This window comes from Erythrolamprus reginae, chromosome 12 (genome assembly GCF_031021105.1).
Source record: "Erythrolamprus reginae isolate rEryReg1 chromosome 12, rEryReg1.hap1, whole genome shotgun sequence".
NCBI lineage: Eukaryota > Metazoa > Chordata > Lepidosauria > Squamata > Dipsadidae > Erythrolamprus > Erythrolamprus reginae.
The window spans coordinates 6,683,782-6,709,785 of NC_091961.1; the positions used below are offsets into that span (position 1 = coordinate 6,683,782).

The 26,004-nt window shown below is 44.4% G+C and overlaps 1 protein-coding gene across 3 annotated transcripts in view; it reads left to right on the plus strand.

Moving 5' to 3' along the window:
- Positions 1 to 25,708, plus strand: part of PLEKHA2 (pleckstrin homology domain containing A2) — a 102,989-nt gene extending 77,281 nt beyond the window's left edge. For all 3 annotated transcript variants that reach the window (XM_070765375.1, XM_070765374.1, XM_070765376.1), the window contains exons 7-12: positions 2,803 to 2,943; positions 3,798 to 3,866; positions 8,197 to 8,267; positions 9,761 to 9,824; positions 20,738 to 20,815; positions 23,946 to 25,708. In XM_070765375.1, coding sequence (XP_070621476.1) covers positions 2,803 to 2,943; positions 3,798 to 3,866; positions 8,197 to 8,267; positions 9,761 to 9,824; positions 20,738 to 20,815; positions 23,946 to 24,317 — 795 coding nt within the window. In that variant the 3' untranslated portion in view covers positions 24,318 to 25,708. The remainder of the gene's footprint in view (positions 1 to 2,802; positions 2,944 to 3,797; positions 3,867 to 8,196; positions 8,268 to 9,760; positions 9,825 to 20,737; positions 20,816 to 23,945) is intronic.
- Positions 25,709 to 26,004: the final 296 nt, after the last annotated feature.

Here is a 26,004-nt window from a genome sequence, read left to right on the forward strand (position 1 = left end):
GTACTACCACACTAGTAAAAAAAATGTTTTTACACCCACAAACGGCAATAGGCAGTTTTTAAGTTGATCTACCATCTTCTTCAGTCCTATAATCCTCTCATAATTCTTCTCGCAGTAGAATACCTGATGCAACTAGACTTGGAATTTTGGGCCTGGACAATCTAGAATTGCGATCCACCCATCTTAAATTTGCCAAGATGAAAAAACACTGCTCTAAGGTGTTGTGGTCCAGCCTGAGCCAGATCAAAGACCAGCTGCGTCTCTGCTGGCTCCATGCCCGGGGGAGGCTGAGAGCGGAGAGGAGAGTTCTTTGCAGTCAGACAGTGCAGACAGCAGTCAGGAAAGTGAAGGTGATGCAAGGCCTGGGAGCCCTGGGGAAGGGCTATCTCAAGCAAGTAGCTGTGATTCCCTGGAGTCCCTGGATGATGACGCACAAGCTATCATTAGTATGCGGCAGAGACGCATAGCTCAAAGGAGAAATCAACTGCGTAGATATTATCAGCGTTGAATGAGGAACACCAGGGGGTTGGGTGTGGTCCTCATTAGCAGGGAAGGGTTTATAAGGCATGAGAACCATTCTGGCAGCGTGGAGTGTTATCAAAGGGGAGTTGGTGTTATCTGCCTTTTCTCTCAGCGTTTTTGTTTCTGGCTCGTGGCCCAGCAGCCTTGAAGACTGGTGGGAGGTGTGTGTGTCTGTTAGCTCAACAGCCTCGTCTGGCATTAAGGATCCGGTGTTTCTGTATGAACAATTGCCTTCGTGTATCTATTTGGAGTTCCAGTGTTTTCCTGATCTGTAAGGACATTTTCTGTTGGCTTCTTTTCTCTTTACCATTATAAAACTGTGTTTGGATTCAACCGGTGTGTCTGGCTTATCTTTTTGGGTTGGTCATAGCCTCCGGAGTGACCCAGACAGAACATAAGGGAAGCAAAGAGGTCCACAGGGGCAGGTTAAAAAAGAAAGAAAGACAAAATGGCCACCGCAAGTACTCAATGGAAGTCCTGCCATTTTGTTTACCTCACATATTGCACAGGGAGGGAGTAATTTGTTCTTGTGGTTGTGGCCACCATCTTTACTTACTTGATGCTCCTTGTGGTTCCTCCTAATGGAAAAGCGGTTTTAAACAGGAAGAAATAAAAGTTACCCTTCCTTTAAGTCGAGGTACATTTCATGGCTTTCTTGACGTGGCCTTAGGGTTGCACTTCAAAAAGCATTTGAAAGAGAGGGAATCATGAAGAGGGTAAGGCCAGGAAAGAAAGCTATATGAAATAAAATTTAATTAAAATATATATCAAGTAATTACATAGATTAAACAGAGCAACTAAGATTTATTCCTCATGTATTTCACCATTTCCTCTTTTATGGTATTAAAAGCGAGCATTAGATGGCTACTTCCGTAAAGACTGTAGCCACCTCGCCCAACTTTTTCAGCAGTGACAGCAATTTGGGATTGGCAGTTGCACGTCCTGGTGTCCTTGGATTAATTTAATGATCATGGTTAAGTCCTCGCAGTTACAATCGTGCTGGCTGCTCGTCGAGCCTGATTTGCCTCGAATTTTGGGACTGGTTTAAAATGGATTCCGATGGCCGACTGTGGTGGTGCCACCTAAACCAACGAGGCCGGCGAGTCCCATGTGATGACGCACCTCGGCCATCCGTCCATCTACCCGCCCTGGTTTCTCCCACTCCACCTCTAACCGTTTCGCCGCCTTCCTCCATCGACTTTCCACCGCTTGTCTCACCTGCTAGTTGAGCCTCCAATGACGAAGCTCCCACAACTTCTGAAGGCAACGTCTGTTCCATTGGTTGACAATTCTCACTGTCAGGAAATTTCTCCTTAATTCTAGGTTGAATCTCTCCCTGTTCAGTTTCCAATCATAATTCCTTGTCTGGCCTTCAGGTGCCTTGGAAAATAGCTTGAACCCCTCCTCTCTGGGGCAGCCCCTCAGATATTAGAAGATTGCTATCCTATCCTCTGGTCCTTCTGATCATTATTATTATTATTAATTAGATTTATTATCCCCCCAAAATAACAAGCAGAAAACAAGATGGCAGTGCATGGACAGTGCTGGGAACTTAGCCCCCCTGAGCCCCATGGGATTGGGCATCATATAAATTTAAACTAACTAACTATTTATTTATTTATTATTTATTTATTATTTAGATTTGTATGCCGCCCCTCTCTGCAGACAAACTAACTAACTAACTAACTAACTAACTAACTAACTAACTAACTCAGCTTCTGCGTATATACAGAAGAAAAAAAAATCAGCAAAAAATCCCCCCCCCCAATTAAAAAAAAAAATCGGCGCTTACAGACCAGCACCAACAGAACCGGTTCTGTGATGTCATTGTGACATCACCAGCGGTTTGGTAGCAGTTCTATAGAATCAATTCAAACCAGGCGGTACCCATCTCTGGTCTTTCTAAAATTTTATAGAGTGATATTAGTACCTCATGTGATCTTGACCAAATCCTTCTCTTAATGCAATTTAGGATTGCATTGATTTTTGTTTTTGGCTGCTGCTTCACATTGTGAAATACAGAAAAATATGCAAAAAGAGTTTTGGTTTGGTTTGGTTAAGCTTTCTTTGAAAACCCTCTGCCCATTTCTCCCCACCAAAAAAAGAGAGACTTTTGGAATCGCAAATATAAGAGTTTAGGCAATAATGCAAATACATTTTTTTAAAAAAATTGTCCAATTTCTGCTAGCCTGTTTTTACTGCTCCATTTCGCCCACCAAATTTTCATGGCTGCTCTAGTCTAACCGGAACTTTATTACCCTTCTCCTTTTCCCCTCACAGAATGGAGGAGAGGGCTCGGAAGGCCACGAGATTTCGTCTCACCCTTTGTTGAAACGGTCCCAGAGTTACAACCCTGCTACCAAAACCCCAGTGGGACCACTAGTCCTCAAGAGCGGCTACTGTGTGAAGCAGGGGAACGTGGTCAGTGGTCGTTTTTGACTTGACTTTGGTGACTCTCATGGTCATTTTATCTCATCCCAACGTGCGCCCGTGTGCCCCTATATCGCTGCACAAGGCGTGTTAATATAAGGCAACTGGCAGTTGGAACAGAGTTCTTTTCAGGTGGGGAGGGGCAGTAGAATGTCTAAACTCCCAGCCCGCAGGCCAGATAAGTCATGTTCTGGCCATGCCAGCACACAGTTTAGTAAAGGGGTAACACCAGAGCGTGTTAATATAAAGCAACTGGGAGTTGGAACAGAGTTATTTTCAGGTGGGGAGGGGCAGTAGAATGTCTAAACTCCCAGCCCGCAGGCCAGATAAGTCATGTTCTGGCCATGTCAGCACACAGTTTAGTAAAGGGGTAACACCAGAGCGTGTTAATATAAAGCAACTGGGAATTGGAACAGAGTTATTTTCAGGTGGGGAGGGGCAGTAGAATGTCTAAACTCCCAGCCCGCAGGCCAGATAAGTCATGTTCTGGCCATGCCAGCACACAGTTTAGTAAAGGGGTAACACCAGAGCGTGTTAATATAAAGCAACTGGGAGTTGGAACAGAGTTCTTTTCAGGTGGGGAGGGGCAGTAGAATGTCTAACTCCTTAGCATCAGTGTGTGTTAATATAATACTGTATAAGAAATACTAATGAACTGATGGTCATTTCGAAGAAAATCCTTTCTTAACGAACACCTAGAAGCCAAGAGGAACATACGTGCCAAGTTTCAAGTTTGTCGGTGTTACAGTTCTGGAGATTTTGTGATGAATGAGTGGCATTTCGCTTTTATATGCATGTAGATTTAACGGGAGAATGATTTAAAAGGGATTCTTCTTTCCTTTCAGAGAAAGAGCTGGAAACGGCGTTACTTCATCCTGGATGAAATTTCTGTCAATTATTTCAAATGTGAGCAGGTAAACAATCCAGACTTTTCAAAGTTGTGATTTGGTCTCGTTGTCTCTCTTCCCCTCATGCAGTGATTTTCAACCTTTTTTGAGTTGCGGCACATTTTTTACATATACAAAATCATTGGGCATATTGAGCAGGGGGGGATGGGGGGACTAAAAAAAGTTTGGACAAAAACATATATCTCTCTCTTCCTCCCTTTCGCTCTATTTCTCTCCCTCTTTCTCTCTCTTTCTTCCTTCCCCTCTCTATCCATCCCTCTTTCTTTCTATCTTCCTTCCTTCCTCTCTTTTTTGCTCTCTTTCTATCTCTCCCTCCTTCCCTGCTTCTCTTTCTCTCTCTCTTGCTTGCTTTCTCTCTCTTTCTTTCTCTCTCTCTCGCTTTCTCTCTTGCTTTCTTTCTCTCTCTCTCTTGCTTTCTCTCTATCTCTCTCTCTTTCTCTCGCTTTCTTTCTCTTTCTCGCTCTCTTGCTTTCTTTCTTTCTTTCTCTCTCTCTCTTTCTTTCTTTCTTTCTCTCTCTCTTGCTTTCTTTATCTCTCTCTCTCTCTTTCTTTCTTTCTTTCTCTCTCTCTCTCTCTCTTGCTTTCTTTCTCTCTCTCTCTTTCTTTCTTTCTCTCTCTCTCTTTTTCTCTCTTGCTGAGCTTCGCGGCACACCTGACCATGTCTCGCGGCACACTAATGTGCCACGGCACACTGGTTGAAAAACACTGCCCTAATGGCTGCAGAGAAGATGGCTGTAGATTCTCTTCCTCAGACCCAAATCTTCATGTTCTGTGAAGTAAATTGCATTTTGATATCCAAGAAGGATATTTGTCCCAGGACTGCTGTGGTAATCCCTTGAAAATTCAGATTAGGACAGATAGGGGTTAAACGTGATGCTAAATGCCTGAGAAGTTTTAAAGTTTCTTCAAGATCTTATGAACACACCTGTGTTTTAGAGGCATGGTTCTTAACCTTGGTCCATGGACCCCCGGGGAGGGGGGGCACAATGTTATCACAGAGGGTCCACAAAGACTTGAAGAAACGTTACGATTTAAATCTTGAGTTAAATCTTGGTGGTGTAGATATATACTGTAGTCCCTCGCTATATCATGGTTCATCTGTTGCAGATTTGCTACTTCACGGGTTTTCAAAGGAGGCTTAAATTCATTAAACCCATTGAAAATTTTAAATCCATTGAAATTCATAAAATTCTTCTACAGTATTACTGTACTCTATTACTGTCGTTTTGCGGGACCCAGGGGAAGCGCCTTCTCTGTGGCGGCCCCGGCCCTTTGGAACCAACTCCCCCCAGAGATTAGAATTTCCCCCACCCTCCTTGCCTTTCGTAAGCTTCTTAAAACCCACCTTTGCCGTCAGGCACGGGGGAACTGAGATATTATTTCTCCCTAGGCCTTACAATTTACGCATGGTATGTTTGTATGTATGTTTGGTTTTATAATAAGGGTTTTTTTTAGTTGTTTAGTATTGGATTGTTACATGCTGTTTATTGTCACTGTTGTTAGCCGCCCCGAGTCTGCGGAGAGGGGCGGCATACAAATCCAATAAATAAATAAATGAATGAAGGAAGGAAGGAAGGAAGGAAGGAAGGAAGAAAGAAAGAAAGAAAGAAAGAAAGAAAGAAAGAAAGAAAGAAAGTGGTAGGATATCACATGTAGTTCCAGCTGAGAAACATTATAGAATTACTGTTTAATGCAAAGGGTAGGTTTTAAAAGTCCAAATACTCATTAAATATATATATAAAAATATCTTTCCTCTACTTCACGGAAATTCGTTTTTCACGGGTGGTCTTCGAACGCATCCCCTGCAAAAAAAGGGTGGCTTACTATAAAGGGATTCTGTGGTGAACAAAACATAGAGAAGTTACTGTCTTAGAGAAATAGTAATACATTATTTGGAAGAGATTATTCTAAACTCTCTTTCTCTTAATCAGTGATTAAGTTCATAAAGGATGCAAAGAAACGGCTGCTTAATTGTGGCTTGGTGATTCAGCAGGAATTGGCTGGATTCTGATAACTTGCTAAGCCATAAACTATTGTTACTAACGCCTGCAGGTGGATTTGTGCAACAGACTGAATCAAAGCCAAGAAAATCACCTGTTTAGCATCATGAAAGAAGTAGGTCTTTGATAGAACACTAAACCAGTCTTAAATAACGCCATCACAGTAAAACAAGCACTTAAAAGTGATGGTTTTTAAGCCATCGCTTAAAAACAACAAACACCAAAATTCATTGTGAAAAGAAAATGAAGCAAAGCATCCTCCACTCAAAACAGAATACCCTACGAGACTAGACTTTCAATCCTGGGCCTAGAAAGTTTAGAACTAAGACGCCTTAAATAAGATCTAATATTGCCCACAAGATCATATGCTGCAACGTCCTACCTGTCGGCGACTACTTCAGCTTCAACCACAACAACAGCAGATTTAAACTTAATATTAAGTGCTCTAAACTTGACTGTAAAAAATATGACTTCAGTAACCGAGTTGTCGAAGCGTGGAACTCGTTACCGGACTCCATAGTGTCATCCCCAAACCCCCAACACTTTACCCTTACATTATCTATGGTTGACATATCCAGATTCATAAGAGGTCAGTAAGGGGCAAGTACAAGTGCACTCGAGTGCCTTCCGTCCCCTGTCCTATTGCTCTCCTATATCTCCTATACCTTTCTTCTATTCCTATATCTCTTCTTCTATTCTTTCATTGATATGTTCTATTACTATACCTTCTTTTCTATTCTTTCATAGATATATTTTACTATGAGTATCTCCTCTATAACCTTCATCATGTATTTTACTATGTGTATATATAGATATATATATACCCACTAAAACCCTCATTGTGTATTGGACAAAATAAATAAATAAAATTATTGTTGGGGGAGAAAATGCAAAGTTTATGTTTCAAACTTGTATTTGAAAGCACTTAGCAAAAAGTCAACCAAAGACCCGCTGGCTGGCACATGTATGCCTACTTTTTGGGTGTTTTTTGGGCCATCTTCTGGTGCTCCAACACCTGTGAAGACCAGATGGCTGGCACACTTGAAACCAGAAGGGTGGCTGGTGACGGCACACATGCCCATAGATAAGGTTCTGCGTGCCACAGCTGGCACGTGTGCCATAGATCCACCATCATGGATCTAGAGATTTAAATGATGTTAGGTCTAATGGTGTCACCCTTATTCATCAGTATGAAAGCCCTCCAAGGCTTAGGACCAGATTACTTATGGGATCGCCTTATGTGTCATGTGTCCTAGCAGCCAGTTAGGTCCCACAGAGTTGGCCATGATCTTTAAAGCCCTGCATGGCATTGGACCAGAGTACCTCTGGAACCACCTGCTACCGCACGAACCCCAGCGACCGATAAGGTCCCACAGAGTTGGCCTTCTCCGGGTCCCGTCGACCAAACAATGTCGTTTGGCGGGCCCCAGGGGAAGAGCCTTCTCTGTGTCAGCCCCAGCCCTCTGGAATCAACTCCCCCCGGAGATTAGAACTGCCCCCACACTTCTCGTCTTTCGTAAATTACTCAAGACCCATCTATACTGCCAGGCATGGGGAAGTTGAGACACCTTTCCCCCAGGCTTTTTAATATTTATATTTGGGTATGTTTATGTTGTTTGCTTTTTTAAATATGATAGGGTTTTATGTGCTTTTTAATATTAGATTTGTTTTCGCTGGAATATTGTTTTTATTATTGTTGTGAGCCGCCCCCGAGTCTTCGGAGAGGGGCGGCATACAAATCTAATAAATTGAATTAATTGAATTGAATTGGCCTTCTCCAGATTCTTTCAGCTAGGCAATGCTGCCTGGCAGGGCCTAGGGGAAGAGCCTTCTCTGCGGTGGCCCCGGCTCTCTGGAATCAATTCCCTCCAGGGATTCTTACCGCCTCCACCCTCTTGCTTTCTGCAAGGCCTTAAAAACCCACCTTTGCTGGCAAGCTTGGGGCCGTTGGGTTACGTCTAGCTCCGGCCAACGATTGGAATGTACGTGGGATGCGTGTGGATGATTGTTTTAATGTATTGGGGGTTTAGATCCGATTTTTAAATTTAGATTTTTTATATACATTTTATTTTTGTACCTATTTTGTTGTGAGCTGCCCTGAATCTACAGAGAATGGTGGCAGAGAAATCTAATAAATAAGTAAGTAAGTACTGTATATCAGATATCTGCAGTAAATAGCGACATAGAAAAATGTTTCAGCAAACATCAGAAATCTTTCTCCAAAGAGTATTGTGCGCCCTAGAAATTTGCTTCTTGGGTTTTTATCTACTTTCCTACCCTGTTCTCACCTGTTGGCTAATTGTGCATTGCCCTGTTGGTTTTCTTTATCTTGTCAGGATAAAGAGCCCTTGCGGTCAATCCTCCTGAAGGACGTTTTGAAGACTCATGAATGTCTCGTCAAATCTGGGTAGGAATGTTCTTTATATTCGGATTTTAGCTTAGCATGGATATTTGTACTGCCAAATTGCTCATGGAATGGGACAGTATGCAATGGCAGATGACATAACATAAGAAGAGCCATGCTGAACCTCGAGCCTTGCGAGAATCGAACTGCCAAATTGCAGGCAGACGGCAGTCAGCAGAAGTAGACTGCAGTACTGCACTCTAACCACTGCACCACCGCGGCTCAGGTACCTGAAAAAGAGACACAGTCGTGATGTAATTTGACTCATTAAGGCAGTGTTTCTCAACCTTGGCTGTTTGAAGATGTGTGGACTTCAACTCCCAGAATTCCCCAGCCAGCGTTGCAACAGACTCAAACTCAACCCGGATAAGACGGAGTGGCTATGGGTTCTGCCTCCCAAGGACAATTCCATCTGTCCATCCATTACCCTAGGGGGGGAATTATTGACCCTCTCGGAGAGGGTTCGCAACTTGGGTGTCCTCCTCGATCCACAGCTCACATTAGAGAACCATCTTTCAGCTGTGGCAAGGGGAGCGTTTGCCCAGGTTCGTCTGGTGCACCAGTTGCGGCCCTACCTGGATCGGAACTCACTGCTCACAGTCACTCATGCCCTCATCACCTCGAGGTTCGACTACTGTAACGCTCTCTACATGGGGCTACCTTTGAAAAGTGTTCGGAAACTTCAGATCGTGCAGAATGCAGCTACGAGAGCAATCATGGGCTTTCCTAGATATGCCCATGTTACACCAACACTCCGCAGTCTGCATTGGTTGCCGATCAGTTTCCGGTCAAAATTCAAAGTGTTGGTTATAACCTATAAAGCCCTTCATGGCATCGGACCAGAATATCTCTGGGACCGCCTTCTGCTGCACGAATCCCAGTGACCGATTAGGTCCCACAGAGTTGGCCTTCTCCGGGTCCCGTCGACTAAATAATGTCGTTTGGCAGGTCGAAGCGGAAGAGCCTTCTCTGTGGCAGCTCCGACCCTCTGGAACCAGCTCCCCTCTGAGATTAGAACTGCCCCCACCCTCCTTGCCTTTCGTAAACTCCTTAAAACCCACCTCTGTCGTCAGGCATGGGGGAACTGATATAACTTCCCCAGGCCTCTATTGTTTATATATGGTATGTTGTGTGCATGTTTTTTTAAATTATGGGTTTTTAGTTTTAATTATTAGATTTGTATTCTACATTGTTTTTTCTATTACTGTTGTGAGCCGCCCCGAGTCTAGGAAGAGGGGCAGCATACAAAATTAATTAATTAATTAATTGATTGATTGATTGATTGATTGATTAATTAATTAAGTCATTCCATTTTGCTTTTTCTTGAGCTGAAAAATTATCCCAACGAGTCTGAGAAACAATGCCAAGCAAAGCCAATTTCAGTAAATGTTAATATTGAATCAATTCTTCAGAGAAATTGGCATTCGGGGAAAAAAAAGTTCATGGTATATGGAGTTAAGTTTAAGGTTAATACTTTTTCTGTTTTGTTTTTCAAGTGACCTTCTAATGAGGGATAATCTCTTCGAAATTACAACAAGCTACCGGACTTTCTATATCCAGGTAAAATATATATGAAACACAGGGTCTTGCAAATTTCCATCGTTTGGAAGTTATTTAAGCCTTCTTCCCAAAAATGTTGCAAATAGTGAAAATTCCAGGTGTTACTGAACTATAGAAACATAGAAGTCTTGACGGCAGAAAAAGACCTCATGGTCCATCTAGTCTGCCCTTATACTATTTTCTGCATTTTATCTTAGGATGGATCTATGTTTATCCCAGGCATGTTTAAATTCAGTTACTGTGGATTTATCTACCACGTCTGCTCGAAGTTTGTTCCAAGGATCTACTACTCTTTCAGTCAAATAATATTTTCTCATGTTGCTTTTGATCTTTCCCCCAACTAACTTCAGATTGTGTCCCCTTGTTCTTGTGTTCACTTTCCTATTAAAAACACTTCCCTCCTGGACCTTATTTAACCCTTTAATATATTTAAATGTTTCGATCATGTCCCCCCTTTCTCTTTTGTCCTCCAGACTATACAGATTGAGTTCATTAAGTCTTTCATGATACGTTTTATGCTTAAGACCTTCCGCCATTCTTGTAGCCCGTCTTTGGACCCGTTCAATTTTGTCAATATCTTTTTGTAGGTGAGGTCTCCAAAACTGAACACAGTATTCCAAATGTGGTCTCACCAGCGCTCTATATAGCGGGATCATAACCTCCCTCTTCCTGCTTGTTATACCTCTAGCTATGCAGCCAAGCATCCTACTTGCTTTTCCTACTGCCCGACCACACTGCTCACCCATTTTGAGACTGTCAGAAATCACTAGCCCTAAATCCTTCTCTTCTGAAGTTTTTGCTAACACAGAACTGCCAATGCAATACTCAGATTGAGGTTCAAGGACATCGTATGCCCACCCACCTGGGCGGAAGCAGGAGGACTGGTCATACTGGCACAATCTGAGTAGGCGACAAAATTGAACGGGTCCAAAGACGGGCTACAAGAATGGTGGAAGGTCTTAAGCATAAAACGTATCAGGAAAGACTTAATGAACTCAATCTGTATAGTCTGGAGGACTATATAACTTTCAGCGGGGCAAATAATGTTGGGTGTTGGGATTTGTAGTTCAGTGATTAAAGAAGGGTTACATACTTCCTAGCAGGTTTATCTGGTTAGTTTTCAGAGGCTCTGAAAGTCACCTGGCTTCTCAGAAGGCTGGTAAATCTTCGCGTGTTTAAAAGTGGATTCCTAGTGTGGGGAAGGCCAGTGTTTTTTAATTTAGTTTGCGAGGCCATCAATTTAGCTTTTGACAGTTGAAAGCATTCTTCCCCCTGCCAAACAGGTTGCTTTGTTGACGGGCTGCCAAGCAGAAAGGGTAAGCAGGGTGAGACTTCACACACAGTCCATTTTGGCCCTCGGGAGCCGTGAAGCGCGAGAATCCAGCCCTTGCCACAATTTCACTTCTCCATTTCATCACGTTCGTAATGAAAGTTATTTCTACAGTTGCAGAAACAGAGCCATAAACATGCGGATTTGAGTGTAAGATTGCAGTAAGAGAACTTTCCCCAGATAAGAGATAGAACTGCTTTTCGGGGGTGTTGGGACAACATTCCTGAAACCCCAAAATTATTATTATTATAATATAATTATTATAATTATTATAAAAAGCTGTGGCGAGGGGGGCGTTTGCCCAGGTTCTCCTGGTGCACCAGTTGCGGCCCTACTTGGACCGGGACTCACTGCTCACAGTCACTCGTGCCCTCATCACCTCGAGGCTCGACTAGTGTAACACTCTCTACATGGGGCTACCTTTGAAAAGTGTTCGGAAACTTCAGATCGTGCAGAATGCAGCTACGAGAGCAATCATGGGCTTCCCTAAATATGCCCATGTCACACCAACACTCCGCAGTCTGCATTGGTTGCCGATCAGTTTCCGGTCACAATTCAAAGTGTTGGTTATGACCTATAAAGCCCTTCATGGCACCGGGCCAGGTTATCTCTGGGACCGCCTTCTGCCACACGAATCCCAGCGACCGATTAGATCCCACAGAGTTGGCCTTCTCCGGGTCCCATCAACTAAACAATGTCGTTTGGCGGGACCCAGGGGAAGAGCCTTCTCTGTGGCGGCCCCGGCCCTCTGGAACCAACTCCCCCCCCAGAGATTAGAATAGCCCCCACCCTTCTTGCCTTTCACAAGCTTCTTAAAACCCACCTCTGTCGTCAGTCATGGGGGAATTAAGATATTATTTCCCCCTAGGCTTCCACAATTTATGTATGGTACGTTTGTATGTATGATTGGTTTTAAAATAAGGGTTTTTAGCTTCTTTAGTATTGGATTGTCGCATGTTGTTTTTACCACTGTTGTTAGCCAGCCCGAGTCTGCGGAGAGGGGCGGCATACAAATCCAATAAAATAAAATAAATAAATATAATAATAATAATAATAATAATAATTATTATTATTATTATTATTATTATTATTATTATTATTTACTGGATTTGTATGCCGCCCCTCTCCGCAGACTCGGGGCGGCTAACAACAATGATAAAAAACAACATGAAACAATCCAATTTAATAAAACAACTAAAAACTCTTATTATAAAAACCAAACATACACACAAACATACCATACATAACTTGTAATGGCCTAGGAGAAGGAATATCCTAAGTCCCCCATGCCTGGCGACAAAGGTGGATCTTGAGTAATTTGCGAAAGACAAGGAGGGTGGGGGCCGTTCTAATCTCTGGGGGGAGTTGATTCCAGAGGGCCGGGGCCACCACAGAGAAGGCTCTTCCCCTGGGGCCCGCCAAATGACATTGTTTGGTCGACGGGACCCGGAGAAGGCCAACTCTGTGGGACCTTATCGGCCGCTGGGATTCGTGCGGTAGAAGGCGGTTCCGGATGTATTCTGTCCCAATGCCATGTAGGGCTTTAAAGGTCATTGCCAACACTTTGAATTGTGACCGGAAACCGATCGGCAGCCAGTGCAGGCCGCGGAGTGTTGCAGAAACGTGGGCGAATCTAGGAAGCCTCACGATGGCTCTCGCGGCCGCATTCTGCACGATCTGAAGTTTCTGAACACTTTTCAAAGGTAGCCCCATGTAGAGAGCGTTGCAGTAATCGAACCTCGAGATGATGAGGGCATGAGTGACTGTGAGCAATGACTCCCGGTCCAGATACGGCCGCAACTGGTGCACCAGACAAACCTGGGCAAACGCCCTCCTCGCCACAGCCGAAAGATGATGTTCCAATGCAAAAAACAGCCCAACGTTTCCTTCCAGGAGATTCCTAGAGAGGCCCCAGGGAAGCTTCTCCCCACCCTTTCCAGCCCTGTTTCCTCCCAGGAGATTCCTAGAGAGGCCCCACAGAGGTTTCTCCCGGCCTTTTCCAGTTACAGTTTTGGAGGCTCAGGTTTGCAAGTGGAAAATGGTTCTTGAGAAGAGGCAAAAAAAAATCTTGAACACCCGGTTCTTATCTAGAAAAGTTCGTAAGTAGAGGCGTTCTTAGGTAGAGGTACCACTCTACCTGAATTGCAACCAATGGCTGTCCAAGGTCTGTGACAGCCGAAGTGGTCTTTTGAAATGTGCAAACTGCAAACAGGTTTGTTTTGAATTCATCCGAGCTAATTCACACCTGTCTCCCCTAAGACACTTTTGGAATTTGGACGATGTTTTACAGCCGTACTCAAATGACAGCCTGCTGGGAAGGAGAGTTGCATATTTGCGCAGTGACTGACATGGGAAACATAACATGAGTTATAATGCACTAATTAAGCGGAATGTGACTGCCATCCCTCTGCCACCCCTGTTCCTCCCTCTACTTTTGGAGGGATGAGCAAATCCTCAGCCTTCAACCTTTCATTGTTCTCTTCTAAGAAAGCTTTAGGGGCTTTTTGAAAATTGAGTTGATGCTAGCCCTGTTTTTCTCTCTCTCTTCGGATTCCAAGAATGGCTTGGAAGCATAGGAAGTCAAGGTGGGGCAGAAATTATTATTTTATTTATTAATTAATTGGATTTGTATGCCGCCCCCTCTCCGAGGACTCAGGGCGGCTCACAGCATAATAAAAACAGTATACAATATCAAGTCTAAAATCCAATTAATATAATTAACTAGTCTAAAAACACTGGAGCTAGTTTGCCTTCTGCCACTAGAGTGATATCGTCTGCATATCTGAGGTTGTTGATATTGGACTTAGAATAGCACAAAACGTGTAGCTTGAACAGACTCTGGAAAGCTTTACCTATTTTTCTCAAAAGGCACAGAAAAATGTCCTCTTTTTACGGTAGGGAAAGCAAGTAGGATGCTTGGCTGCATAGCTAGAGGTATAACAAGCAGGAAGAGGGAGATTATGATCCCGCTATATAGAGTGCTGGTGAGACCACATTTGGAATACTGTGTTCAGTTCTGGAGACCTCACCTACAAAAAGATATTGACAAAATTGAACGGGTCCAAAGACGGGCTACAAGAATGGTGGAAGGTCTTAAGCATAAAACATATCAGGAAAGACTTCATGAACTCCATCTGTATAGTCTGGAGGTCAGAAGGAAAAGGGGGGACATGATCGAAACATTTAAATATGTTAAAGGGTTAAATAAAGTCCAGGAGGAAGTGTTTTTAATAGGAAAGTGAACAGAAGAACAAGGGGACACAATCTGAAGTTAGTTGGGGGAAAGATCAAAAGCAACATGAGAAAATATTATTTTCCTGAAAGAGTAGTAGATCATTGGAACAAACTTCCAGCAGACGTGGTTGGTAAATCCACAGGAACTGAATGTAAACATGCCTGGGATAAACATAGATCCACCCTAAGATAAAATATAGGAAATAGTATAAGGGCAGACTAGATGGATCATGAGGTCTTTTTCTGCCATCAGTCTTCTATGTTTCTATAGATGTACCCATCCCCAAATGTGAATTTTTATGTAAATAGTTTGTGTTAGTATGTGTCGGTGCAGATCTGTGCAAAACCTTCTACATACAATCAGCAGAGTTGTTGCAGTGATGTAGATCAGTGATTTTCAACCTTTTTTGAGCCGCGGCACATTTTTTACATTTACAAAACCATGGGGCACATTGAGGGGTGGGGGCAGCTAAAAAAAGTTTGGACAAAAAAATTCTCTTCTTCCCTTTTGCTCTATTTCTCCCTCCCTCCCTCCCTCTATGTCTTTCTCTCTCCCACCTTCCCTCCCTCTCTTTCTCTCTCTCTCTCTCTTGCTTTCTCTCTCTCTTGCTTTCTGTTTCTTTCTCTCTTGTTTTCTCTCTTTCTTGCTCTTTCTCTCTTTCTCTCTCTTTCTCTTGTTTTCTTTCTCTCTGAGCTTCGCAGCACACCTGGCCATGTCTCGCGGCACACTGGTTGAAAAACACTGGTGCAGATAATGTGGGCTAGCCAGATAAAGACTCAGACTTAGTATTAACAATATTATTATTTACAAATATACAACCATATTAACAATAGGTTACAAACCGCACACAGCTAGATTAATGCGACTCACAAGCAAAGATATCTCAAAGTAACTCCCCTTACAGGGAATGGTGCTGGCGCCCTCTAATGGCCAACCAGTCAAAGTTCTTAAAGATACAGTCTTTACTTTCATAGACCAACCTTGTTAGTTCACTATATGGCGACCCCAAAGCAGGTTATGTACCATGTACTAACAGTTTGGAAGGGAAGAGCATAATCAATGGAGTAAGTGTAGATGATTTTAAGAATGACATATGCAATGCAGATTGCTGGGGCGGGGGTGGTGGTGGGATTTGCACCTGTCCAGGAGTTATGCTTGGCTGTGTTTTGTTTACTGGGTAAGCAACTGTGTGGAGAGGCGTTGTGCAAGAGAGCGTGGCCCCCAGCTGTTTGAGGAAGGCCCTGGTTCTGCAAAAGGATGCATTTTGGCTAGTATATACACTGCTCAAAAAATATATATAAAGGGAACACTTAAACAACTCCAAGTAAATCAAACTTATGTGAAATCGAACTGTCCACTTAGGAAGCAACACTGATTGACCATCAATTTCACCTGCTGTTGTTGTGCACATTCAACTTTGTACAGAACAAAGTATTCAATGAGGATACAGTATTTCATTCATTCAGATCTAGGATGGGTTCTTGGAGTGTTTCCTTTATTTATTTAATTTTGAGCAGTGTATTATATTCCTGTGATCTTCAGCTACATTAGCCTTGACTTCTTTTAGATTAAAGCAGCGCCTCTCCAAACTCGGCAAGTTTTAAGACTTGTGGACTTCAGCTCCCAGAATTCCTCAGCCAGCCCATGTGAGGTTCGGCTTCTGCACATGTGCAGGAAGTGAGATTTTGCTGATTTTTGGCAGGTTTTTTGTTCAGAGCATCTTGTGCCGATACATGTGCATACACCAGATGCATGCACACCCATGGGACGCACCGGGAGCACTGGTGATGGGAAGCCCTTCACTGATTGTGATCCTGTTGGGTTATTTCTTCTTCTTCTTCTTCCTCTTCCTCTTCTTCCTCCTCCTCCTTCTCTTCTTCCTCTTCCTTACTTCCTCCTCCTCCTCCTCTTTGACATCGTCCTCCTCCTAAATAAGATCTTCTTCCATTTCTGCTTCCTCTGCTTCCTCCTCCTCCTTTTCTTCTTCTTCTTTTTCTATCCTCTTCCTCTTCTTCCTCTTCCTCTTCGTCACCCCTCTACTTCCGCTGCTTCTTAACACTTCTTAACCAACTCAACACCTCCTCCTCTTCTTCTTCTTCCTCCTCCTCCTCCCCCCTCCTCCTCCTCCTCTTCTTCTTCCTCCTCCTCCTCCCTCCTCCTCCTCTTCTTCTTCTTCTTCCTCCTCCTCCTCCTCTTCTTCCCTCTACTTCTGCTGCTTCTTAACACTTCTTAATCAACATAACACCTCCTCCTCTTCTTCTTCTTCCTCCTCCTCCTCCCCCCTCCTCCTCCTCCTCTTCTTCTTCCTCCTCCTCCTCCCTCCTCCTCCTCTTCTTCTTCTTCTTCCTCCTCCTCCTCTTCTTCCCTCTACTTCTGCTGCTTCTTAACACTTCTTAATCAACATAACCCCTCCTCTTCCTCCTTTTCTTCTTCTGTTTTGTGTTTTATTTTGTTTTTCTTTTTTGTCTTTTCCAGTCTAGTTTGTATAAATTATTTATGTTCTGGGCACTAAAGCAATGAGTTTAAACGCAAACAGCCAGCTATTAGTCACCCGTGGGGTTTTCTGTTGACCTCGTATGGCTTGTAGTCCAGGTACTACAATGGTCCTGTTAATTTTAATTTAGTGTGTGCTTACAGCTAAATGCAGTACTGTAAATCGATACAGTATTATACACTTCGGCATTCAATCTTCACAATGTCAGCCACTGTCAAAAGAAAACAGCGAAGTACATCAAAACAAAGACATTTCCGAACTTTAGCACAGCCATTAATATTAGCGTCAAGCAATTACAAGCAGATGTATTAGCTTCGCAAGGGACTTGCAAAAGATATATTTTAAGGGCTTTTTAAAACTTCAGGATATTCCATTACAGATATTAATCGAGACAGAGTTCAACCAGAGGGCAGAATGAGAGCTTTCATTCATAGTCTGTTAGATTAACCACTTCTACTTTTATTAGAATCTATCAAGATCTGCATTTTTGCTAAGTGAGATTTATATACATACATTGAGTTCCAAATCTCATATCTGCCCTCTGGTGGATCTTTTCAAAGGGGCCGGAATTTAGCAATAGCATCGTAGCAAAAGCATTTAGACTTGTATACTGCTTGATAGTGCTTTTACAGCCCTCTCTAAGTGTTGTGATTCCGTCTGAGGCTCCTCAGGGAACGGCTGAACCTCTGCCGGCTCCCTTCTCAGAGGGGGAGGATGAGGAACAGGAGGAGGAGGAGGCCCAGGCAGAAGGGGAGGAGGAATATCAGGCCGAGGGAGAGGGAGAACAGCCAGAGTCCCCCGGGGTGGAGCTCTCCCCAGCAAGCAGCCTGGAGTCCTTAGATGAAAATGCACAAGCCATCATCGATCACAGGCAGAGAAGAGCAGAACAACGAAGGGGACAATTAGCCAGGTACTTCCAGTCCTAAATAGGTAACAGCTGGGTTTGGGTGTGGTTCTCCCCAGAAAGGCTGAAAAGGCAGACCCACCCTTCCTGTCTTGTGGAGTAGTATCTTTGGGAGTCCTGGGACCTGGCTGTGATCTTTGGCGTCTCTGATTCTGACTTGTGGCCTTGAAGGCTGAAACCTTGGGGGAAAAGGCGTGGGAGCTTATTCTCTACAGTGGTGTGTGTGCCAGCAAGAAGTCTGCTGTATTGTCTGGTCGTCAGGACTTTGCTGTGAAGCCTCATAGCCTGCCTGTTGGGAAGAACAGGTTTTTCTCTGTGTTTATTTTTCAAACTATAAAGTGCTTTTGCTTTTACCAGCGTGTCTGGCTGCTTTTTCCAGTTGGTGTTGAAGTCTGGGGGCACCCAGACAGAACACTAAGCAGTTTACAGAATCAGCCTCTCGCCCCCAACAATCTGGGTCCTCATTTGACCCACCTTGGAAGGATGGAAGGCTGAGTCAACCTTGAGCCGGTAGTGAGATTTGAACCGCTGAACTACAGCTAACAGTTAGCTGAAGGAGCCTGCAGTGTTGCACCCTAACCACTGCGCCACCCCGGTTCTTAAATAGGGCATCGGACTATAAGATCCAGCAGACACACCAAGATTTCAAAGTGGTAAGAAAGAAAAAGTTATTGTCTTTCCCAGCCTCCCAAGTTCTCTGCACGGCCTGTTTTTTTTTTGTTTTTTTTTGCAAAATTGGGCCCATTTTTAGCCCATTTTTTTCATTAAAATGGGCTGGGCAGAGGGTCTGGGAGTGCTGCAGAGCTTCTGGGGGCTGGGGGAAAGCAAAAACGCCCCTGGTTTTGCAGGGGAAGAGCCTTCTCTGTGGTGGCCCTGACCCTTTGGAACCAACTCCCCCCAGATATCAGAGTTGCCCCCACCCTCCTTGCCTTTTGTAAGCTCCTTAAAACCCACCTCTGTCGTCAGGCATGGGGGAATTGATACTTTCCCTCCCCCTAGGCTTATAAAATTTATGCATGGTATGCTAGGATGTATGATTGGTTTCTAAATTGGGGTTTTAAATTAACTTAAATATTAGATTTGTTTACATTGTATTATTATTGCTGTGAGCCGCCCCGAGTCTACGGAGAGGGGCGGCATACAAATCTGATTAATAAATAAAATAAATAAATAAATAATAAAATAAAATGGCCCATTTTTTGCCTTCCCCCAGACCCTCTGCCCACCCCATTTTTGCAAGAAAACGGGGCCATTCTTAGCCAAAAATGGGACTTGGGGGCAGTGCTTCTGGAGGCCAAAAATGGCTGTATTCGGCGTATAAGATGCACCAACATTGCCACCCTCTTTTAGGAGGGGAGAAGGTGCGTCTTATACTCTGGAAAATACGGTAAGGAAAACGTTTAGAAAGGGCCTTTCCTCACTTCTACCCACCTTTTCGGTTCCTTAAGAGATACCACATTAGAAGAGAAGTCAACAATTCAAAGTTACTAAAAAATGAAATCTGAACTGTGGAATTGTTAGGATTTAGAATGGTCAAGGTTGGAGAACTTATTTATTTATGATTTGATTTGATTTGAGTCCCTCTTTTTTTTTCAAGCCTTAAAGTTTTCAATTTTTTTGATTCCCCTCCCCTCCCCTTCTTCCTTTGGCAGTAAATTCCAAGCTTTTATTTCTTTCCTAACGGGTTTGCACACATTATTTGCTTTTACATTGATTCCTATGGGAAAAATTGCTTCTACAGTAGTACCTCTAGATACGAGTTTAATTCGTTCCAGATGGGAGCTTGTATGTCGAACAACTCGTATCTGGAACAAATGGCTTTAGACTTTGTTTTTCCCCTCCGAGATAACCAGAAGCAAGGATTCTTGCACCACCTAGTGGACTCGTATCCCGAATTTGAGCTCGGGTCTCGAAAAGAAATTTCTCTCCCCTCGTGGCTTGTATCTTGGAATACTCGCATGTGGAGCAGCTCGTATCTAGAGGTACTACTGTACTTACAAACTTTTCTACTTAAGAACCTGGTCACAGAACGAATTAAGTTCTTAAGTAGAGGTGCCACTGTATTTGTATGCGTTTGCCCAGGTTCGCCTGGTGCGCCAGTTGCGGCCCTATTTGGACCGGGAGTCATTGCTCACAGTCACTCATGCCCTCATCACCTCGAGGCTCGACTACTGTAACGCTCTCTACATGGGGCTATCTTTGAAAAGTGTTCGGAAACTTCAGATCGTGCAGAATGCAGCTGCGAGAGCAATTATGGGCTTCTCCAAGTATGCCCATATCACTCCAACACTCCGCAGTCTGCATTGGCTGCCGATCAATTTCCGGTCACAATTCAAAGTGTTGGTTATGACCTATAAAGCCCTTCATGGCACCGGACCAGAATATCTTCGGGACCGCCTCCTGCCGCACGAATCCCAGCGACCGGTTAGGTCCCACAGAGTTGGCCTTCTCCGGGTCCCGTCGACTAAACAATGTTGTCTGGCGGGACCCAGGGGAAGAGCCTTCTCTGTGGGGCCCCCGACCCTCTGGAACCAGCTCCCCCCTGAGATTAGGATTGCCCCCACCCTCCTCACCTTTCGTAAACTCCTTAAGACCCACCTTTGCCGTCAGGCATGGGGGAACTAACACACCTCCCCCTTGCCCATGTTGTTTTGTTGATTGATTGACTGTGTGCCTGTTTTTTTTTAATATATATATATACTGTTTTTATGAGATTATTAATTTTAAATTGTAACTAGATGGGTGGGCATTGGATTTGGTATTATGTACTGTACTGTTTTTTATTATTGTTGTGAGCCGCCCCGAGTTTGCAGAGAGGGGCGGCATATAAATCCAATAAACCTAAACCTTTTCTAATAAAAAAATTTAAAATAAAAAAGAGAGAATTTAAGTTTCATAGTCCTCTAGGATGGTTATATTTCCCTCTCTCTTTTTTGGTCTTTTCTGATAGGCCTACAGCCCTGAAGACATGAAAAGCTGGATCAAAGAGATTACGGGTGCGGTGCAGGTGTTAAAGAGCTGTCCCAGAGTAGGTCAAATTCTTTCCACTTTGACTATGGCATTTGTTCACCGTTGGGTTGTTGGGTTTTCTTATGGTTTTGCTTCTTTGAAGAGGAGGTCATCTGTTTTCGTAATTTCAAGCAAACATTTGAAAAAGAGCTCATTTCCTGGAGAAGAGTTTTACCCAGCCATCTGAATAAATAAATACATACCGCAAATAACAAGATCGCAAATGGACTGCAGGGAATACCAGGGGCATGGGTCATTCAGGAACCTGCAGCTTTGGGCCGCGGTCACAAGAAGAGTTAGGTAACTTCCCAAACCATCCAAGAAATCTTTTAACTCTCTTTCCAAATCCCCAAATTTTGCACTTTTGTATTGGGGATCCATCCTTGTAAGCTGCTAAGTCACCAAGAGAGAGTTGGGTGGCCATATTAAATAAATAGAATGAACAAGCTGAGGGAAGATCCCATCTTTCCTCATCCTGCTCTCAGACCGAAGCCATAGAAACATAGAAACATAGAAGACTGACGGCAGAAAAAGACCTCCTGGTCCATCTAGTCTGCCCTTATACTATTTCCTGTATTTTATCTTAGGATGGATCTATGTTTATCCCAGGCATGTTTAAATTCAATTACTGGGGATTTACCAACCACGTCTGCTGGAAGTTTGTTCCAAGGATCTACCGTGTTTCCCCGAAAGTAAGACAGTGTCTTACTTTCTTTTTACCCCCAAAAGCCCCACTACGTCTTACTTTCGGGGTATGTCTTACATTGGAAAAAAATTGAAAGGGTCGCATTCCCGAAGGCATCTCCCCAGAGTCCAGAAGGGCAGCCGCGGGACAGGAGCCTCGTGAGCCCTTTTCCAAGTTCAATCTCAGGGCTCCAAGCGGCGTGCACGCGTGGAGCCACAGACGCATGTCGGGGAAGCGTGTGTCTGGAGGGGAGGAGCTGCTCTGCCCAGTTGGGCAGCCCCACCTGCCTGCCGGAAAGGAGGCGGGCGAAGGAGGGCGCAGCTCCGGCCGCTCGCCTCGGAGCCGGTCGGCCTCGCTGGCCGCTTGCAGCCGAGCCTCGGCAGGACTCGGTTGCTGGGACGAGCGCCTTTGCTGCAAGCCGCCGCCTGCTCGGCTCGCTTCGGACCAGCGCCGTCCTTCGCTTTGCCAAGCCGGGGAAGAGGTGGTGGCGCCGCGGTGAGGCGAAGGCGAGGGGCGCGCGGGGAGCTTGGAAGCGACGTCATCGGGCTGCCCCCCCGGCAATACCCCCGTGTTTCCCCGAAAGTAAGACATATGTCTTACTTTCGGGGTACGGCTTATATTAGCCGACCCCCCTGAAACCCCCAATACGTCTTACAATCGGGGGTGTCTTACTATCGGGGAAACAGGGTACTACTCTTTCAGTAAAATAATATTTTCTCATGTTGCCTTTCATCTTTCTCCCAACTAACTTCAGATTAGCCATCATTTGGAGTTAGAGGCTTCGGCCTGCCACAGTAGAATAGTATCATGGGAAACGGGAGAAGTGGTTGCATGAGAAGGAAAGTCACGAGCCATAACAAATTCCTTTCTTAGAGTCCAAGGTCATCCTTTGTTCTGCACCAGCGGATGTAAGGAGGAGGTCGGTGGAATCCCTGTACCTGGACTGGTCCTCGAGTTGAACTTGTGGGTGTGGGGATGGGGGATGAACCTTAACCTGGGTGGGATACTGGAAGGAAGTTAGTATCGGGATGGCAACAGCGGGGCCAACTTGGCTCTGTTAATACATTGAACCTTGGATGAGAGAATTGGACTGGAATCTGATTTATTTCCTAGATGCTATTTGGGGCACTGACATGATCCCGATACTAACTTCCTTCCACTGCAGTTTTGAAGTCTTCAGAGAGGGGCGGCATACAAATCTAAATAATAATAATAATAATAATAATAATAATAATAATAATAATAATAATAATATAGTTTTATGCTTGTGTTGTATGTTCTTTTAAATAATGGCTTTTTAGATTTTTAAATATTAGATTTGTTCTCTGTACATTGTTTTATTATTGTTGTGAGCCGCCCCGAGTCTGCGGAGAGGGGCGGCATACAAATCTAATAAATAAAATAATAATAATAATAATGATGATGATGATGATGATGATGATGATGATGATATTATTATTATTTGTTCTGTCAAGCTCTCTGGTAGAATCCTCCCGAAAATTCACAGATACAAATTTCAGACACACACATGTTTGAAAATTCAAAACAATGTTCTTTATAATGAAAATTCACTTAACCTAAGCCCTCTTTTGGTATAGCAAAGAGCACTCATCTCCAAACAAATTGGTAATTTGTACAAGTCCCTTATCAGTTCTGAGGTACTTAGCTTGCAGCTGTGAGGCAATTCACAGTCCTTTTTCTTTCACAAAGTGAAACTCACTTTGCTCTGGTTTAGTTTCAAAGCGGGGGGGGAAATCAGCACACAAAAGGACGAAGTCAGCAAAGCAGGCACGAAACACAATGATCAGATAATCCTCCACAATGGCCAAACCCACAGGCTGCTATTTATAGCAGCCTCACTAATTACCACAGTCCCACCCAACCACAGCTGTGAGGCAATTCACAGTCCTTCTTCTTTCACAAAGTGAAACACACTTTGCTCTGGTTTAGTTTCAAAGCGGGGGAAAATCACCACACAAAGGTCGAAGTCAGCAAAGCAGGCATGAAACACAGTAATAATCAGTTGTTGCTGCCTATGCATCGCTCTCCGCATGTGTGGCTGTATCATTAACTTTTGTTCTGAATCCAAGGAGGAGAGAGATAATTGATCTCCTTCTGAGCTGTCTGCCACACTCTCCTCCTCCCTGTCACTCATGTCTTCTTGGTCAGAGGAGCCTTCATCAGCAGATTCCACCGGGGGCAAAACAGGCCTGCGGCATGTGGATGTCTCCCCCACATCCACAGTCCTTGGCGCAGGAGCTGGGCCAGAGCTAACCACAACATTATTATTATTATTATTATTATTATTATTATTATTATTATTATTATTATTATTGACAAGTTCTAATTTTGTTATTTTAGCACCGTACTAATTTTGAACGCTCGCTGAATCTACGGACAGAGCCAAAGGACTCCCTGTCATTGATTCTTAGCTGGCCCTGACCTTCTGGTTTTCCCCTTGCAGGAAATGCCTTTGGTGAGATCCGTGTCTATGGATAAACGAGGGAGCCCCCCCTTCTCCAGCTCCACCACGGCATCCATAGCCTGGCTGAAGCAGCGAGGAGAGGAGTCCAAGGCGGCCCACAAGGGTCCCTCCCCTTCTTGCTGGCTCCCTTGGGTGCCCGTGCCACAGTTGGGGGAGAAGCAGCAGCCGCCGGCATCCAAGGAACAGGCCGAAGAGCTGAGCAACTCTGGGTTCGCCCCTTTGTCCGCCGAGCGAGACGCTGGAGAGGCCCCGGTTAGGCGTCTCCGGCACCGGTCGGAACCCCAGAACTTCAAAGAGCACCGTTTTCTGCTTGACTTGGATGACGAAAGCATCAGAACCTCCGACGTGTGAATTGTGTGGCGAGAGGGATGCTGCCGGGATGAAGCGGGCCTTCGCAGGGCGGGATGTTCTGGGTGAACAATTGCTAGCTTCCACCAGCTCCAAATGCAGAGAGGGAACAGATACTCCAACGCTCAGGAGGATCTACGCCTACGTGTGGGTTGCGTGTTCTGCTGGAGTCTCCTCTCCTAATTCAGAGGGTTGCCGGAATGGTCCTGTTTCAAGTCTGTTGAGGTTGCCGGAACCGTACAAATTCACCACAAGAAGCTGTCCGTTCCGCTATCATTGCTTCCGGTTCTGGGAAGGGAAGGCAGTTGGAGGCCTTGAAAAACGTGTCGCGTTCCTGTCTGTTTGCTTGTGCAAAAAAGGCTTCACTAGAGTTACCCGGAACATACAGCGACAGAGCATATCGGCTCTTTGTGTTCTGGTAGCAACGACAGTGTGGTTTTGCTTGATAGCAGGTGAATTGAAAGGCAGTTTCACCTTGTTTAATGTCCAAAGTTTAGGCTAGGAAAAGAGCTTCCAATCCTTTAATTCCCTTCCTTTTCCTCCCCTCCATTCCCCTTCCCTTCTTCCCTTCTTTCTTTCCCTTCCTTTTCTTTTCCTTCATTTTCATTTCCTTCCTTTCAGTTCCCACCCCTTCTTTCCTTTTCCTTCCCTTTCCACCTCTCAATTCCTCTCCCCTCCCTTCATTCCTTCCCTTCTCTTCTTTCTTTTCCTTCCCTTTCCCTCCCCTCCCCTCCCTTCTTTCCTTTCATTCCCTTCTTTCTTTCCCTTTCGTTTCCCCTCCTTTCCCTTTCCCTTTCCCTCCCCTCCTCTCCCCTCCCCTTCTTTCTTTCCCTTCCCTTTCCTTTCCTTTCCCCTCCTTTTCCTTCCCTCCCCTCCTCTCCCTCCCCTTCTTTCTTTCCCTTTCCTTTCCTTTCTCCTCCTTTCCCTCTTCTCCCCTCCCCTTCTTTCCTTTCATTCCCTTCTTTCTTTTCCCTCCCCCTTCTTTCCTTTCATTCCCTTCCTTTCCTTCCCATCCCTTCTTTCCTTTCCTCCCTCCCTCCCTTCTCCACTGCACTTCCTTCCTTCCTTCTTTCCTTCCTTCCCTCCTTCTTTTCCTTCTCCTTGGCTTCCTCCCTCCCTAGTCAAGACTTTGAGCTCTTCATGATAGAATCGTTTGTAACAGGTCGCTTACCTACCAAAAAGCAACAGGGTAGGGTGAATAACATCGCCCAAGAAATTCTATGAAAATTCAGTCTGGCAATAAGGTAGACATAAAATCTATACTGAAGAAAGGAAATTTCAAGAAATTGGGGAGAAGACACAGGGCAAGGACATCATCATTGAAATCGCATCTTTTTCGGTTCTTCTCTGGGATCTGTGTGACTGTGAAAAAAATAACAACGGAGGTGCCAAAAGGTTTTTTTTCTTCCCATAGTGAATGTCAAATGATGCTTTGAGTCAGTGCTTCCCAACCTTGGCAACTTGAAGATATCTGGACTTCAACTCCCAGAATCCCCCAGCCAGCATTCGCTGGCTGGGAAATTCTGGGAGTTGAAGTCCAAATATCTTCAAGTTGCCAAGGTTGGGAAACACTGCTTTGAGTAATGAGGTTCTTATATGCCGGGCAGATATTGACACCTAGAACTGAGTAATTCTTTTAATGACTGTCTTTCCTGGGAACTTTTGGATCCTGGAGACCTGGGAGGGGGTG